Raw genomic sequence first — 18,504 nt, forward strand, 5'->3', positions numbered from 1 at the left:
AAAAGAAGCCACCTACAAAATGAAAGGCAACCTATGGAAAGGGAGAAAATATTTGTAAATCATATATCTCAATAGGGGTTAGACATTAAACATATAAAGATCTTATGCAACTCAATAGCAAAAAACAAAAGCAAACAAAAACCAAACAATCTGATTTTGAAATATGCAGAGGATCTGAATAAACATTTATCCAAAGAAGACATACAAATGATCAACAGGTTCATGAAAAGGGGTTCAACTTTAGTAATTATCAGAGAAATCCAAATTAAAATCATAGTAAGATATCACCTCACACCTATTAAAATGAGTATTATCAAAAGACGAGAGATAACAAGTATTGGTGAGGATGTGGAGAAAATGAAACCTTGCGCACTGTTGGTAGAAAAGTAAATTGGTGCAACCATTATGGAAAACAGTATAGATGTTCCTCAAATAATTAAAAATAGAACTACCAGATGATCCAGCAATCCCACTTCTGTGTATATATTCAAGGGAAATAAAAACAGGCTATTAAAGAGGTATCTGTATTCTTATGTTCATTTCAGCATTACTCACAATTGCCAAGTTACGGAAACAACCTAAGTATCCATCAACAGATGAATAAAGATATGGTATATAAACAATGGAATATTACCATCAGTAATGGTAAAAAAGGAATCTTCCTATTTGTGGCAACATGGACAGAACTTGAGGGCATTATGCTAACTGAAATAATCCAGGCAGAGAAATATCAATACTGCATGGTATCACTTATATGTGAAATCTAAAAAAGAAAAAAAAGTCAAATTCATAGAAACAGATAGTAGAAAAGTGGTTGCCAGGGTCTAAAATTTGGGGAATATAAAGAGAGTTTTAGTGAAGAATATAAACTTTTAACTATTGGGTAAATATTAATCTGATATTCTAATGTATAACTTGGTGACTACAACGCACATAACGTTGTATTGTATAAATGAAATTTACCAAGAGTAGAACTTAAATGTCCTCACCTAAATGTGTGTGTGTGTGTGTGTGTGTGTGTGTGTGTGTGTGTATGGCATGCACACATGGTCATTAATGTGTTAATCAGTTAGGTGGGAGGATTGCTTTCACAACATTCAAGGGTATGTTGTTTTACTGTGCTTCTCTTGATTGCATGCCCTACCTACTTCTTTTTGGGATACTTTTTGTTGTTTGATTTAATAAATTCAAGGTTTGTGAGAACCCTGGGTAGAGCAAAGTTTATTGATGCCGTTTTTCCAACAGAATTTGCTCATGTTGTGTTTTTTTTCATGTTTTTTTTCATAATTTTTATATTTGTTGCAGTGATCCATGGTCAATGATATTTGATGTTACCATTATAATAGCTTTAGGGCTCCACGGAGCATTCTCATGTAAACAGTGAACTTGATAAATAAATGTATGTGTTCCGACTGCTCCGCTGAGGAACAGCCCCTCCATCTCTCTCCCTCTCCTTGGGCCTCACTTGGGCCTGAGACACAGCAATATTGAAATTAGGCCAATTAAGTAGGCCACAGTGGCCTCTAAGTGTTCAAATGAAAGGAAGTCACAAGTCTCTCACTTTAAATCAAAAGCTAGCAATGATTAAGCTCAGGGAGGAAGGCATGTTGTAAACTGAGATAAGCCTAAAAGAGACCTCTTGCACCAAACAGGTAACCAAGTTGTGACTGCAAAGGAAAAGTTCTTGGAGAGAATTAAAAGTGTTACTTCTGTGAACACATGAATGATTAAAGAAATAAAGCACAATAGCTTTATTGCTGCTATGGATAAAATTTTAGTGGTCTGGGTAGAAGATCAAATCAGCCACAAAATTCTCTTAAGTCAAAGCCTAATCCAGAGCAAGGCCCTAACTCTCTTCAATATATGAATGTTGCAAGAGTTGAGGAAGCTGCAGAAGTCTGAAGCTAGCAGAGGTTGGTTCATGATGTTTAAGGAAAGAAGCTATCTTCATAACATAAAAGTCAAGGTGAAGCAGCAAGTGCTGATGTAGAGGCTGAAGCAAGCTATCTAGTAGAACTGGCTAAGATGATTAATGTAGGTGGCTACATTAAACAACAGATTTTCAGTGTAGACAAAACAGCCATCTGTTGGAAGAAGATGCCATTTAGGATTTCAGAGCTAGAAAAGAGAAGTCAATCAATGCATGGCTTTAAGTTTCAAAGGACAGATTGATTCTCTTCTTAGGGACTAATGTAGCTGGTGACTAAGTTGAATCCAATGCTCACTTACCATTCTGAAAATTCCAGGTCCCTTAAGAATTATGCTAGATCTACTTTGCCCATCCTCTATAAATGGAACAACAAAGCCTGGATGACAGCTCATCTGTTTACAACATGGTTTACTTAATTTTTTAAGCCTACCGTTGAGACTTATTGCTCAGAAAAAAAAGATTCCTTTCAAAATATTACTGCTCACTCAAAATGTACCTGGTCACCCAAGAGCTATGTTGGAGATGTACAAAAAGATGAATGTTGTTTTCATGCCTGCTAACACAACATCCATTCTGCAGGCCACAGATCAGTAGTAATATTGACTTTCAGGTCTTAGTACTTGAGAAATACTTTTCATAAAGTCTGTAGCTGCCAGACAGCTATATTATTATATATAATTCCTCTGATGGATCTGGTCATGGTAAATTGAAAACCTTCTGGAAAGCATTCACCGGGGCGCCTGGGTGGCACAGTCGGTTAAGCGTCCGACTTCAGCCAGGTCACGATCTCGCGGTCTGTGAGTTCGAGCCCCGCATCAGGCTCTGGGCTGATGGCTCAGAGCCTGGAGCCTGTTTCCGATTCTGTGTCTCCCTCTCTCTCTGCCCCTCCCCCGTTCATGCTCTGTCTCTCTCTGTCCCAAAAATAAAATAAAATAAAACGTTGAAAGCATTCACCATTTTAGGTGCCATTAAGAACATTCATGATACATGGAAAGAGATCAAAATATCAACATGAACAGGAGTTTGGAAGAAGTTGATTCCAATCTGCATGGATGACTTTGAGGGGTTCAAGACTTCAGGGGAGGAAATAACTGCAGATGTAGTGGAAATAACAAGAGAACTAGAAGTGGAGCCTGAAGATGTGACTGAATTGCTGTAATCTCATGATAAACCATGAATGGATGAGGGGTTGCTTCTTACAAACGAGAAAAGAAAGCGGTCTTTTGAAATGGAATCTATCCATGGTGAAGATGTGGAGACTGTTGAAATGACAACAAATAATTTAGAATATTTACATAAACTTACATGATAGAACAGCAGCAGGTTTTGAAAAGATTGATTCCAATTTTGAAAGAAGTTCTACTGTGGGTAAAATGCTATCAAAGAGAAATACATTCTACAGAGAAATTGTTCATGAAAGGTAGAGTCAATCAATGTGTCCAACTTCATTGTCTTATTTTAAGAAAATGCCACACCATCACAAACTTTAGCAACTAAGACCCTGATCAGACAGCAACCATCAACACTGAGGCAGGATCCTTCGCCAGCAAAAAGATTATGGACTAGCTGCTGAAAGCTCAGATGATGGTTTGCATTTTTTAGCAATCAAATATTTTTAAATTTAGGGATTTATTTTTTTTAGACTTAATGCTATTGCACACTATATAGACTATGTAAAGTATACATTACTTTTATATATACTGGGAAACCAATAATAGAAATGGATTTCATACAGCAATTTTTTCAAGTTCCTTAGTGTCTCAGGAATTTTTCATAGTATTGTTACACCAAAACAAATACCTAACAGTTCTGATTATTAAGTAGTTAGCTCCCAGCAACTTAATATTCATATCATAACAACTTAGAGGCTATGTTTAAAAAGTACACAACAATTGGAAGGAAAAAAAACTAATGTTTTTATTTCATTCTTAAATAACCACAATAACCTACTAATGGGATGTGCGTGCCTTCTAGGCTCTGCACAGTTTCTGAAATTTTAGAGTCAGATTGGGTACTGCCACCCTCATTTTTTGTTCCATATTGATTTTTTGCATGTATTTACCTTTCATCACAACTGCCCTTAAATTCTGCAAAAAACTATGACCCACAAAAAGAAACATGGTGCAATCTAATGTTGAAACTGTGAACTACCATAAGCTATCTGTCCAGTTTCTGACAGATGTTGAATATTACTATTTCTCTAAAATTTAAAAATATCCTGCAGTGCTGTGTGATACTTTGGCACACAGTTAAGGAGCCATGATTTTTGAAATCACTTTGAACAAAAACAGACACAAGGGAATCTATGTGATTCCATTTGCATATGATTATTGCAAAGATACAGGCATGTATTTTTTTTTTCCAACTCTAAGGAGAAAAAACTAAGAACAAGATGTTAGCAACATTATTGACTCAAAAACCCAGCATCCAGGCCCCTAATTTTGCTATTTATATCCTATGGTTAGGTCTCCCTTTCTAAACTTGGGGAAAAAAACGGATCTCAGCATAGTTTTAGAACTGGAAGAATCCTCAGTGATCATGTAGTCCACATTCCTCATTCTAACAAGGAAGAGCTGTAAGCCAAGAGACAAAGGATTGTCCTAGTTCACATTAGGGGGTAAATAGCAGATACGGGCTTTGACCCCATGTCTACATTATTTGTTCTGCATTGTCTCTTTGCCTTCCATGTTTATGAGGTTGTCTTTGCATCCTTCTAGCACCCCATCAGAACCACTGCCCCTCATCTAAACCTCTGCCCAAAAACAATACTCAGTAAATGTCATTATGGAGACTGAAAAATGATGGACTGTCCTTTCAGAGAGGGTAGCCCCAAAGATCATTGCAGGTCTCTGACAGCCCAACCCAGGCCTACTCTTTTAAAATAAACTTTACTAGTTGTTGGTTTTTCCCCATTATGAGGGTAATACATGCTCATTATAGCAGATATGGAAAATACTTCAAAGTAGAATAATAGCATCAATGTTTTACAACCCAGGAAAAACTCCTATTAATACATGGGTAGTTTTCTAGCCTTTCCCCATGAATAGCTCATAAACACAGTTTTAATTTACCATATTACAAATATAATTTGGATTTCTACTTTAATATACAACTTTTATTTTTATTTTTCACTATGTCCCCCCTCACCCCTGCCCCCTAACCATCAGTCTGTTATCTGTATCTAGGAGCTTATTTTTGTTTTGTTTAAATTTTACATATAAGAGAGATCATATGGCACCTCTTTCTCTGACTTATTTCACTTAGCGTAATGCCTACAAGGTCTACCCATGTTGTTAATGGCAAGATTTCATTTTTTAATGGCTAAATGATATCTCATTGTATATATACACAATTTCTTTACCTATTCATCCATCAATGGATGCTTACATTTTTTCCCTTATTTTCTCTATTGTAAATTATGTTGCAAGAACCATAGAGGTACTTGAAAAGTCAAGGTAGCATTTTATTTCTTTGGATAAAAACTCAGAAGTGGAATTGCTAGATCATGTGGTAGTTTTTTTTTTTAAATATTTTGAGGACCCTCCATACTGTTTTCCATTTACTTTTCTATCAATTGCATGGGGGTTCCCTTTTCTCCATATCCTTGTCAAAACTTGTAATTTGTATTTTTGATAAAAGCCACTCTAACAGGTGTGAAGTATTATCTCACCCTGGCTGTGATTTGCATTTTCCTGATGATTAAGGATGTGGAGTATCTTTTCATGTACTGTTGTTCATCTGTATGTCTCTTCTTTGGAAAAATGTCTATTCAGACCTTCTGCACATTTTTAAATCAGAATTTTTTTTTTTTGCTATTGAGTTGTATGAGCTTGTTATATAAATATTAGTCCCTTATAAGATATATAATTTGCAAATATTTTCTCCCATTCAGCAGGTTGTCTTTTCATTTTGTTAATGATTTCCTTTGTTGTGCAGAAGCTTTTTAGTTTGATGTAGCCCCCCTTATTTTTTATTGTATTGCTTTTGCTTTTGGTGTCAGCTTAAAAAAATATATTTCCAAGACCTATGTCAAGGAACTTATGTGCCTATGTTTTCTTCCATGCAGCTGTCCAGTTTTCCCAACATCATTTACTGAAGAGATTGTCCTGTCCTCATTGTATGCTTGTCTTTTTCATAAATTGACTATATATGCATGGGTTTATTTCTAGCCTCTCTAATGTGTCCCACTGATCTATCTATGTGTTTTAGGACAATACATTTTAATTACTCTAGCTTTTTAATACAGTTTGAAATCAGGAAGCATGATCCTCTAGCTTTGTTTTTGTTTCTCAAGACTGCTTTGGCTATTTGGATCTCTTGTGGTTCCAGACAATTCTAGGATTATTTGTTCTATTATTGTGAAAAAGGACACTGAGATGTTGATAGGGATTGCACTGAATATGTAGATTGCTTTGAGTAGTACAGAAATTTCAACAATATTGATTCTTACAATCCATGAGCATGGAATATCCATTTGTGTCATCTTTAATTTCTTTCATTAATGTCTTATAAATTCCATTATAGAGGTCTTTTACTTCCTTGTTTAAATTTATTCCTAGATATTTTCTTTTTGATGTAATTATAAGTAGAATTGAATAACAGATTTAATCCTTGGTATTAGAAATCAGAATGGTGGTTACGTTTGTGAAGAGGAAGATAGGAATGATTGAGAAGGAGCACATCAGGACCTATTGGAAAGCTAAAAAATTCAAAAAAAAATTTTAATCATGTGGTGGTTTCTTGAACTATATATAACTATATACACTCATGTGTTCATTTTGTTATAATTCATCAATCTATACTCAAGATTAGTCTACTGTTCTTGTGTGTGAGTTATAAATAAAAAAAATTTAGCAAAGAAAAAATATTCTCAACAACAAAATACAGAAAATTATACCTTAGGGGTGAAGCCCCTTCTGATGCCCGAGCCAAATTAAATACTTTTTCCTTTGTCTTCCTTTAGAGCATTATCTACTATCCTACAATTATGTGCTAATTTGCTGGCATCTCTGGCTAGACTGTGAGCATCTGGAGGATAGGGACACATCTCCTTTAGCTCTAATTTCCTAGTGCTTCAAACATGACAACATGCAAGGAGGTTAACTATTTTTAAACAAAAAAAATTAAATATAAATATACTAATAGACCAAGGAACACATGGGTTTCTTTTCTCTATCTTATCCAAATTCCCTGAGTAAAATTTGTATCACACTTCTGTGGCCTTTCTTTTAAAAATTCCTAATGTTTTAAAATATTCATTTGTAATCTCCAAAGAATATATATTTTTAAATTTTTTTTTTCAACGTTTATTTATTTTTGGGACAGAGAGAGACAGAGCATGAACGGGGGAGGGGCAGAGAGAGAGGGAGACACAGAATCGGAAACAGGCTCCAGGCTCCAAGCCATCAGCCCAGAGCCTGATGCGGGGCTCGAACTCCCGGACCGCGAGATCGTGACCTGGCTGAAGTCGGACGCTCAACCGACTGCGCCACCCAGGCGCCCCCAAAGAATATATATTTTTAAAGGGAAGGGGACACACACACACTTTCTTTTAGGAATGTATTTATTTATCAGAGTTCTAATGTTACTCAAAGCATAGTTCATGAACCAGTGCCAATGTATGAACTGTTTATTAATGATTTAGAAGTTAAATACAGAAATTAATATGTGTTTAGAAATGGGTATGATTTGACCCTACTATATTATCTAAACATGTGTAGTAAACTTGCCTTGCTATGACATGAACTATATACTAATCGTTCATGGTAGAACTAGTTATTGGAAATTAATTAAACCAAAAAAAGATCCTTTTTTTTAACATGTAATTTTAAAAGCTCTGTCACTGATAATAGAGCTAGAGAAGATCAACACCATTATTTTAGAAATAATGGGTAAACTGAGACCTAGATTTTTACCCAGTTCCTGACTACCAAGCCAGTGGTCTTTACAGTATTGTGCCACCTGCATTCCTTATATTAATGAGTTTCAAAGATAAAATCAGTATCATTTCTACCATTATTAGCAGTAATAGCTGCAGCTACTATAAATCCATATTCAATGTTTATAAGGTAGAACCACATGAAGTTGCTATTTAAAAACGCTTTTGGTTTATTTATATATTTTGAGAGAGAGAGAGAAAGTAAGTGGGTAGGGGCAGAGAGAGAATCCCAAGCAGGCTCTGCACCATCAGTGCAGAGCCCGATGTGGGGCTCAATCTCACACACTGTGAGATCATGACGTGAGCCAAAATCAAGAGTCATACATTTAACTGACTAAGCTACTTAGGTGCCCCTGAAATTGCTAGGTTTATAGGGAAAAAATGGTCAAGTGTCTGTAATTTCACATGGCTCAACTCATTTGAAATGCTAGGAACAATATCAAGTGTTTTTAAAGCCTTACAGAGGCAACTGGAGCCAGACTACATAATGTCTGGTGAGTTAAGTTCTCTCTGGGGTCCATTCCCACATCCATAACTTGGAACTAATAACAGTACGTAGGCTCAGATTTATGGAGACCTAAATGATCCAAGTTCTGGGAATGACACCTGGCAGGTCATAAGTGCTCAGTGACTATTAGCCCTTATGATTATTTCCAACATTAATTCTCAGTACAGTCTTCTGAAGTAGGAACATTTTATTCTCAGTTAATAGATGTGGAGACCAGAGCTTAAAGAGATAGGGAGATAGTAACTTGAACCTTTCTTTGTCCCTCTGACTTCAAGTACATTCCCTGAAACTCACATAGTAATTTTCAATTAAGTGACAGCTGAATTGAGTCAAATAGTCCCACTGGGGTGTATCATCAGAATCGCCAATATTAGAGAGTATCTATCTTCCTGGACTCTTTAATAGCCAGTTACATAAAAGACAGTGCAAGCTATTGTACAGTCCGATTGAGAGAAACTATGTGCACCACTCTTTTGTTTTGTTTTTAGGTCTTCTGATTGATGAGAATGCTCTAAGCAATAAACAAGCTGATGATTACTGCCTCTGATTTCATAACATTTCAGTGTTGTAGTATATCCTTAAGTATTTCTTTCACCTGCCGAAGGACCCCCAAACTCCATCAGCACCATCCTCTGGAATGCTGAAAAGGGAAAACTCCATGTGGCACTTGCTAACTAGAACCTGTGCTGTTAAACTTGGTTAGCGTTTTGTACAAGACCAAAGAAACACTGTTGACTCTTTCTCCTTAAACAGAATATGCAGTCAAGCAATTCCCTTGAGGAGCAACAAGATCTGATTGAATTTTTCAGAATTTTCTATTATTCTATCAAGTTCACTTGACAGCAAAGGACAAGCTGCCTTTCAAATGCTGTAAGTGAACACATCAGCAATTCAGGAGGAAAAACGTGAGTTATTAAGTAGGAACAAGTCTCTCTGAATATATTTACACCAAGTCATGGAAACCTCTGTTCTCAGAAACCTCTGTGACAATCTATTTTCTAGTCTCACTATTGCTTTAAGTTTGATAGATGATAATAAAATACAATGAAATTACCTTTGAGCTCTGAAATGTACATCAGCTCACACATTCCTCATGACTTGATTTTTATTTTTCTAACACAGCTCATTCACTTTAAATATTATTCCCAAGCACTCAAGGTCTTTATCTGGGTAATATAGCTGCTTATGCCTATTTCATGTTTGCGTAAAGGCAGGGAATACCAATTTTATTTTATTTTTTTTTAAATTTTTTTTCAACGTTTATTTATTTTTGGGACAGAGAGAGACAGAGCATGAACGGGGGAGGGGCAGAGAGAGAGGGAGACACAGAATCGGAAACAGGCTCCAGGCTCCAAGCCATCAGCCCAGAGCCTGACGCGGGGCTTGAACTCACGGACCGCGAGATCGTGACCTGGCTGAAGTCGGACGCTTAACCGACTGCGCCACCCAGGCGCCCCCCAATTTTACATGTTTATATACACACACAAAATATCCATGTATATACATATTAGTTAAGAGCTAGAAGGGGCTTTTGAGATCAAGTCTCCTTTTGTTGGCTTACAGATGAGGTCTTGGAAGCCCCAAAGGACATGGTATCCTGGAGGCTACACAGCTGACTGGCTTTCAAGTAAAGCTTGAGAAAATAAAATTATAGCAACTACCTACTATATTCTTAGGATTATAGCCAGTATTTCCCATACATAAATTCCTTTTTCTTAATGTTGATTTTTGAGAGAGAGAGAGAGCACGTGAGCATGAGTAGGGGAGGGGCAGAAAGAGAGGAAGACAGAATCTGAAGCAGGCTCCAGGCTCTGAGCTGTCAGCACAGAGCCCAGTATGGGGCTTGAACCCACAAACCATGAGATTGTGACCTGAGCTGAAGTCAGATGCTCAACCAACTGAGCCACCCAGGCACCCCACCCCAAAATAAATTCTTACACCATTTCTATTTTGTTAGTACCATCATTCTCATTTGACAGATGAGAAAACTGAGGCTAGGAAAACTAGTATAGTCAATAAATGCCACAAAATAGAATTAAGATGTTGATGAGGCATACTAGATTCTCTCTACTGTGCTGGCATTTCTCTGAATGCATTCACTTGTGCATCACTGATTTTTGCCATATCCACACATCAACTGTATTGTTTTCTTAATCTTTTCTTTAAATTGAACATTAACATTAAATAAAGAACCTTTTTATCACCAATTAAATATAAAACAATGTGCCATAAATTGAAGATATTAATAAAAGTAAAAATAAAGAAATGAAAATATCACTAAATTCTAGCTACACTCTGCCTCTCCCTAAAGGCACAGGATTTGCATCCTACTGTCTTTGTTGGAAAAGAAGATTAGCCACAGTTAGGGTATGAGAGGCCTATAAACGTCAAACCAAGACTTAAAAGTTCAAAGAATCAAGACAGGAAAACTTTCACGATGTGATTCGGCTGTTAGTTGCCACATGGGAAGTCATCATTGTCTGATGTTGGATCATTCTGAGTCCTGCCCTGGTACCTCCTTGTCACATGAAACACTGCAGCACATGGGCAAATTCTCCAGGTTATAATTTTCTAACTCTAGTAAGCATCAGAATCACCTGGAAGTTTGTTAAAAACAGATTTTTTAATCTTCCCCAGGGTATGACTCAGCATGTCTACAGTTAAGCCCAAGAATTTGCATTTCTAACAAGTTCCTAAGTAAAGCTGATGCAGCTGGCCCAGGAACCACATTTCCAGAACCAGTGCTCTGGGTCACACTTGAGGAGGAGGATTTCGATAACATATGGTGGCATGTGTGTGAACATGTCACGATTAAGCTTGCTGGTGATTGCAGAGATTTGGGATTTTTATTTCAAGAAGCAGAAGAGACAAACACTCAATGTATTCTTGGGGTCCTGTGTTGTTTCTTCAATCTAGTGACTTAAGATTGATACTACACCACAACAGAGCCGCCTGCAACAACCTTGGATGAGAGGTGCCTCCTTCTTGAGGCACCTGGGTAGCTTAGTTGGTTAAGCCTCAGACTCTTGGTATCAGCTCAGGTCATGATCTCACAGTTCATGAGACCAAGTCCCACATCGGGCTCCTTGCTGACAGTATTGAGCCTGCTATTCTCTGTTTCTCTGCCGTCCCACATATGTGTGTGCTCTCTTTCTCTCAAAAATGTACCTTCTCATCGGTAATATAGCTTATTCATAGGCTGCTAACTACCTGCAAGGCTCTCTGCATTGGTGGCAGCAGCTGATGGTCATTAATACCAAAAACAGAAAATGAGACTCTCTCTCTTTCCTCTAACATTAAAGAACATTTAAAAAATGCCATGACACTCTTAAATACATATATATGTATGTGTGTGTGTATATATATATATGTATGTGTGTGTGTATATATATGTGTGTGTGTATATATATGTATATATATATATCTATATACACACACACACACACACACACACACACATTCTTCCCCTACAGGAAAAAAAAATGCCATTACAGTTAACATTTTCTGATATGGTTCCAGTTACAGTAATAATAATTGTTAAGGGCCTTCTATACATGTCATTGTATGTACCAGGTGATTACACAGAAACACTTCCTTTTTCAGTGTTAGGATGTGGAAATTTAACTTGTCTGAGATCAATTACTAAGAAGTAGATCAGAGATTCAATTTCAAGTTCAATTCCAATGCCTATTTCTTTTCTAAGCCACACCACTGCTATTGTTACTATCTAATTATCAATCTCTTCATAGAAGCATATTTTATATGGACCTAAAAGATAAGAAGGAGAAAACACTCCATAAGCTTAAATTTTTCAGAAAGAAATTTTAAAATGATGTCACTAGAACAGGAGAAATCAGTGCTATTTAATCAGCAATGAAGACAGAGCTCAATGGGTTCAAATCAGGATTTAAGAATGCCTGGCTAAATTTTGCATTTAGAAGAATAGGTAAGTGGATAGAATGAATCTCAGAAATCTCAACAGGAAGGAGATTTTTATTCCCTCCTGATATGGCAAGGGCCATTAGGAGAACCAGTGTGGTAGAAGAGAGAACAATGGATTGGGAGCCATGAGCCTTGGATTCTGGTCATTACTTTGTCTCAGTAACTGAGACTTCATTCCTCTCAGGTTGTGGTTTCACCATCTGTATACCAGGCAGCTGGGCTAAGCTCCCTTCCTGGCTGGCTCTGCCTTTGAGAATGGCAGATTCCTTCAACTGTATTTATTAGCACCATATGCCTCAAAATGATAATGCCCATCTTTCAATATAAGGAGACTATGGTTTGACTGTAAACTCAGCATGTGGTTTTCAACCTTCAGTCTCTCAAGAGCCTATTTATCTACCCATATGTGAGATTATCCTGCTACATTATTTTTTAATGTTTGGGAGGGAGGGCAAGAGGGAGGGAGGGAGAGAGAGAGGGGGACAGAGGATCCAAAGTGGGTTCTATACCGATGGCAGAGAGCCCAATGCAGGGCTTAAACTCATGAACCCTGAAATCATGACCCAAGTCAAAGTCAGGTGCTTCACTGACTGAGCTACCCAGGAGCCCCCCTGATATATTCTTTGGGAAATATGTGGTGACAATTGGAGGAGAGATATTGAACTCTTCATTGTAGAAATACAACTGAAATCCATATAAATAGAATTTAAGAAATGAACGATCAGATCAAATTTTAAAAAGTCATCAATGGCAATGAAATGACAAATTCAGTAAGTGTTATTAGGCATAATTATAGTAACATCTAGAAAGAAAACAACATCTGTGATTTGCTTGATTAATGGCTTAACAGAATAGTGCATCTGTTAATGGAATAAACTCCTAGCACTGTTGACTATATGTTTGCAAGATCTGGAAACAGAGAAAGGATTATGGGAGATGAGCAAAACAGAGTGCAGATTGGCTATTGGAGGTCCAGTTCTTCCCCAGAATTTCAATTCCCCTTTAGCTATCTTGACCAGAGTTGTGTAGCAATTTAAGAAGACAAATGAATTCCACCAGGCATATGAACTTCTACAGGCTAACCAACTAGCTGCTCAGAGTGATTAAAAATTATTTACTTTTCATCTGTGGTGGGAGATGTTTTACACCATGCCACAGTAGGATTATACTGAAGGTGCTCATCACAGACTGCATGCATGGGGTTTTTCTGGCTTGAGTAGTTAATACTCAGGGAGTGAAAATATTTTTCCTTAAGCATGAGTTTTCTCCTTTGAACTCAAAGTAGAACCAAAATTCCAACCCACTGAAATGAGCCAGCTTCGGAATTTATCAAAATGAAATTAGAAAGGCATGTAATAATCTCATATTCTTCTTCAAAGCTGTAGTTTCTTTCTGCTTTGAGAACACAACACTAACTCTGCTTCCTCAAGGCTGCACGGGATGAATGCAAAATATATTATGTATCATAAAACGTATGCAGGTACATTCAGGCAGCAACCTCTTGCATAAGGAAGAAGCATTTGCCATCAGCTTATCCTAATGAAATCAATGAAAGAAAAACGCAACATTCTGTGACAAAAGGAATGTGGATCTTGTACCCAGTAAGCCAAATGACATTTTAAATGCAGCATGAAGAAAAGTAGGTATTTCCTGGGCCTGATTCAAAATTTAGGATTAGTGATTATAGGAGGCAATCATTTCCCCATAATAAGGGAAGGGCCAGGTGGCTTGTACTTACCCCGGCAAAGCTGGCTTCCCTCTTGAGCAGGCTCCATTAGAAGCTATGGAAAACAGAACTTGAAAGTGGCACTATTTCTCTTGTACGGCTTGGCTAAAATATCATTTATCTTTCCTGTGGCATCTTTCATTTCTCTGATTTTATCAGATGGCATCAAGACAAGGTTTTAAGCTAACACTCTCTTGGTGTTAAACTCCAAGAAGATGGCCTGGCAAGAAACAACTGTGGCCCGTAAAGGAAGTGGGAAAAATAAGCCACCTCACAAGGGCCACGAGGGAGAGAGAATAGCAGGACTGTGAGTGTGGGCCCTAGTCCCAGAACAGTGAAGGCAGTGTTCTTGGCTCGGCTGCGCATTTACACAGCACCATCACTGTTAGACATGGGTCTTGCATAAATTTCTACTTTCTGCGAATCAATGAGCCAGCAATATAAAAATTCATAAGCGATCTTATTCTCTATACCTGTTACAAGAATGACTTTGTCCATTTACCTTTTACAATGCATGTAATTAAGTGTGAGACAATTATAACCTTGTAGTTCTCCTTGGGGGCCTGGAAACATAATTCAGTTGCTGGGTTTCAAGGGCACTTAAACAAAAGACTCTCTGCATTGACTTTTATATGCATGCTGGTGATGAATTCACCCTCAAAGCCTCAGAAGTCTCGTTTCGCAGTGGTCTAGTTCTTATTGATTACTATTTGATTATACAAAATAAGGAAAGTGGGACCAATATATTATACTTATAGATTATGTGAATGCTTCAGATATTCAGAAAATCAGACTTATTTATGGGCTTATGAGAGTGCCAATTCATACCCTAAAGGAAATTTTCATGTATAATCTTTTTTACTGAGTTGCCTATAATTCTACTAATTGGGGTAAATGTCACAAACCAGTTGCTATATTTATGGATAGTTATGGGTGAGTCCATAAACAAAAAAGAAACTAGAGCAAGCAACAAGCCTATTCTGAAGGTAGCAAAAGGGGAATATTACCAAGCTTGGGAATTAGACGAGGTGAGAAAAAGTGAAGATAATGTCTAACTTCATGAATATCTTTCCATAGGATCTTGTTTGGTTGCTAGGGTAATTGTGAACTTATGTGTACTGTTGGATTCTATCAGACTACTAAGAAGAAACGTGGACATAAAAACATTTAAGAAGGAATGAAACACCCACACATCTAAAATCGGAATAGCTGCAACTGTAAGATACAAGTTGGGAATTTTTAAGAACATAAAATTTGCCTAACACTTTAGATAGTCTAGAACTTTTTAAAAGACACTTGGCATTCCACAGTTTTCCATCTGCTGAAAGAAAAGAATGCTTTGCAAGCCCTCTTTCTTTCCTCTTAGAGTCTCACGGTTTCTCATCACAAGTGTGACCTAGAATCACAGATTTGGTTAATCACAAAGTGTTAGCACCAGAAGGTAATTAGAAGTCATTTAGTGCTGCTTCCTCGTGCTGTGGGTAAGGACACTGAAGTTTAGAGAAGTTAAATGTGCCTAAGGCCACACAGGAAATTAGTGGCAGAGACGGAACTAAAAACCATATCTCCTTACTTCTACAACCAGTGCTCTTTCTTCTCAGAGAGAGAGAGAGAGAGGTGGGGGTGGGGGACAAAAGGGGGAGAGAGACATACCATTTTGAGATGAGAGAGTCATGCTAGTAAATACACAGTGCTCAAAGCATAGGCTTACTTTCTAAGCTGCTTAGAAATTTAAATACTAACAGGCATGTGGCAAGTTATTTATATCATGAAGTTGGAATTAAATGCCACTTTCTGGTTAATTAGAACCCTAATAACAAATAATAGATAAAAGATGCTATGTTCTGTTTTGGTTAGGCCATGTTTCTTTTGCCTGGCTGCTAGAATTCTCTAATAAATCACGTTAAAGGATGACACATCACAGACCTTTATATAATTCCCCTTTCCAGCAGTCAGCTTCTCTACACTTAAGCAAATTCAGCATTTTATATATATTTGCATTTCTCATTGATTGTATCATGCTTTTCATTTATGATTTTTAGACAGTTTGTCATGTTTAGCCTGTTGTTGCCCAAACTTGCCAATTAAAGAAGTAACTGTTGACAGAGGGTTTTTTTTTGGTCCCATCTCACATCACCAGTACCATATGACTAGAATGAATTTTATAAACTCAAGACCAGTTATTTACTACAAGCTGTGAAAATTTTACTAGTAGTAATTGTTATAACTGTTATTGACCAATTTATGCTGAACACTCTATTAAGCACTCTAGATAATAACTCATTTAAATTCCTCAGCAACCTTAGTAAATTGATATAACTATTTTAATAATAATAAAAAAAAACAAGACTACTGGGGTACCTGGGTGGCTCAGTTGGTTAAGCCAACTGTTGATTTCAGCTCAGGTCATGATCTCATAGTCGTGAGATCAAGCCCCACATTGGGGGCTTTTCCATGACTTTCTCAGGCTGGGCATGGAGCTTAAGATTCTCCCCCCCCCCCCTCCCTCTGCCCTGCGCTCTTTCAAAACCAACCCAACCCAACCCAATCCAGGGTTATCAAATTCTTCAAACCAAATGAAATAGAAAAAGTCATAAGGAAAAATCTTATGGTTACTTTGATAAATTAAGACATTAGATAAGCATTGACTTTAGTCATAAGAAAGGCAAGAGTCTAGACTAAATGAATAAGCAAAATAACGTTTTAAGCATTTGGAACATAAAGTAGCTTAAAACATTTTAAGTGGCTAACCAGCTGTAAACATTGCTATGAGATTAATAAACAAGAGTTGAAAGAAGTTTTAAGCAAGTAAAAACATGAGGAGGAATTGGTAACATGAGACATTAGCCATAAAACTAGTTCCTTCAGGACTGAAGCAAAGGGATGGACAGCAGCACAGTTGTCCAGGGCATCAAACATGTCTGCAAATGTAACATGACCAAACATTTCATTAACCAGAACTCAGAGTACAGGGAAAGTAGGCTGAGAAAAGATGAGAGATCCCCAAGGGGCATGCATGAATACTTCTAGACCAGTGGTCCTCAACAAGGGCTGCTGGTGTTTCTTGGAGGCATTTGGCAATATCTGGAAACATTTTTGCCAAATTGCTTGGGGGCACTACTGGCCTCTGGTAGATAGAGCCCAGGGATGCCGCTAAACATTCTACATTGCACAGGATAGCCTCCTACAACAAAGAATTATTTGTCCCAAAATGTCAGTTTTGCTGAGGTTAAGAAATCTTGTCTTAGACGTTTTCTGAATTCTCAAGGCAATGCATTAAGATAATGGCAGGACTGATTTATTGAGTGAACAAATTGAGTTTGGGGAGTCTTGTCTACCTCTTCCCCCACCTGAGCTTGGTTCTTTTTCCAGATGTTAAACAATCTTTTAAAGATGAGCAATTTGAAGGAGTGTGAAGTCTCAGTCTGGGCCTCTACCAATTAATTTTATTTCTGAAGTAATTTTAGAAAACAAAGACAAAATAATGATGAGAAGTCTTTATAGTAAGTAATGTTAAGGGGGTAGGGACAGGCTCGGGTGGAAAAAAAAGACTACCTTAGGGAAGGGTATATTCTTGGTCCTCTACACCAAGTAATTCATGTCATATCTGGTGTTCCTAAACCAGATGTTACAGAATGGTAACCATCTACAGAAGTATTTTGTTTGGCCTACGCAGACCTAAATTTTATATTAGCTGGCAGCATTTGAACATTGGACATTTCTCATAATAATGTAGATTCTTTTTTTGTGGAAGAAGCTAAAGAACTGACAATGCTGGATACACATTCCCACTAATCAAGAGTTGGCCATTGCTGAATAATGGCCAGCCATTTTGGACAGGGCACGAATATCCCCATTCCTCATATGAACAGCTTCAGTAGGTTATGTTACCTGCTGTATTCTGGCAGCAATCTTAGTTTGTAACTTCTGTCTTAAAAGATTATATTTATACTCCTTTTACTTCACTCTTCAGGGTAACATTATATAACAAACTGTTTGGAATGTGTTATGCAGCTCTTCCTGGATAAATTTTCATCCAATGAATCCTGCACCATCTTTTGGCCATTTTTTTCCCCAAAAAACACAATTTTGGCTTTTCCAGGACTTTCCTCCAATTTTTTTTGGGGGGGGGCGGGGCTAATCAAAAGGCGACTAAATGGTGGAGAATAACTTGATATTTACCCACTGGAATAGAAATTCACCACAAGTCCCAAGGCTACACACATTGCTAGCTTAATAATTTTTCCTCTATAAAACACAAATAAAAAAAAACCCAGAATAAATATTTTGACCATGGTGTGTAGGGAAATGGCAAGGATAACTTACTGGGATCTACAGAAACTAAGTTTTAGAATAAAGTATTGAATATTGATGTTGAAAGTGTTTATAGCCAAAATTCATATAGGTATTTTATAGCATTAGATTAAGTCAGTAGGAGGTCACAAAGGATGTTGTGATTC

The 18,504-nt window shown here is 37.3% G+C and overlaps 1 protein-coding gene across 1 annotated transcript in view; it reads right to left on the reverse strand.

Annotated features, from left to right (window-relative positions):
* The window catches only part of ATP10B (ATPase phospholipid transporting 10B (putative)), a 270,818-nt gene extending 255,541 nt beyond the window's left edge, over positions 1-15,277 (reverse strand). Inside the window, exon 1 of the mRNA XM_025924747.2 lies at positions 14,057-15,277. Coding sequence (XP_025780532.2) covers positions 14,057-14,093 — 37 coding nt within the window. The 5' untranslated portion in view covers positions 14,094-15,277. The remainder of the gene's footprint in view (positions 1-14,056) is intronic.
* Between the last annotated feature and the right edge of the window lie 3,227 nt (positions 15,278-18,504).

The sequence above is a fragment of the Puma concolor genome, chromosome A1 (genome assembly GCF_028749965.1).
Source record: "Puma concolor isolate L17-30 chromosome A1, mPumCon1.1.hap2, whole genome shotgun sequence".
Taxonomy (NCBI): domain Eukaryota; kingdom Metazoa; phylum Chordata; class Mammalia; order Carnivora; family Felidae; genus Puma; species Puma concolor.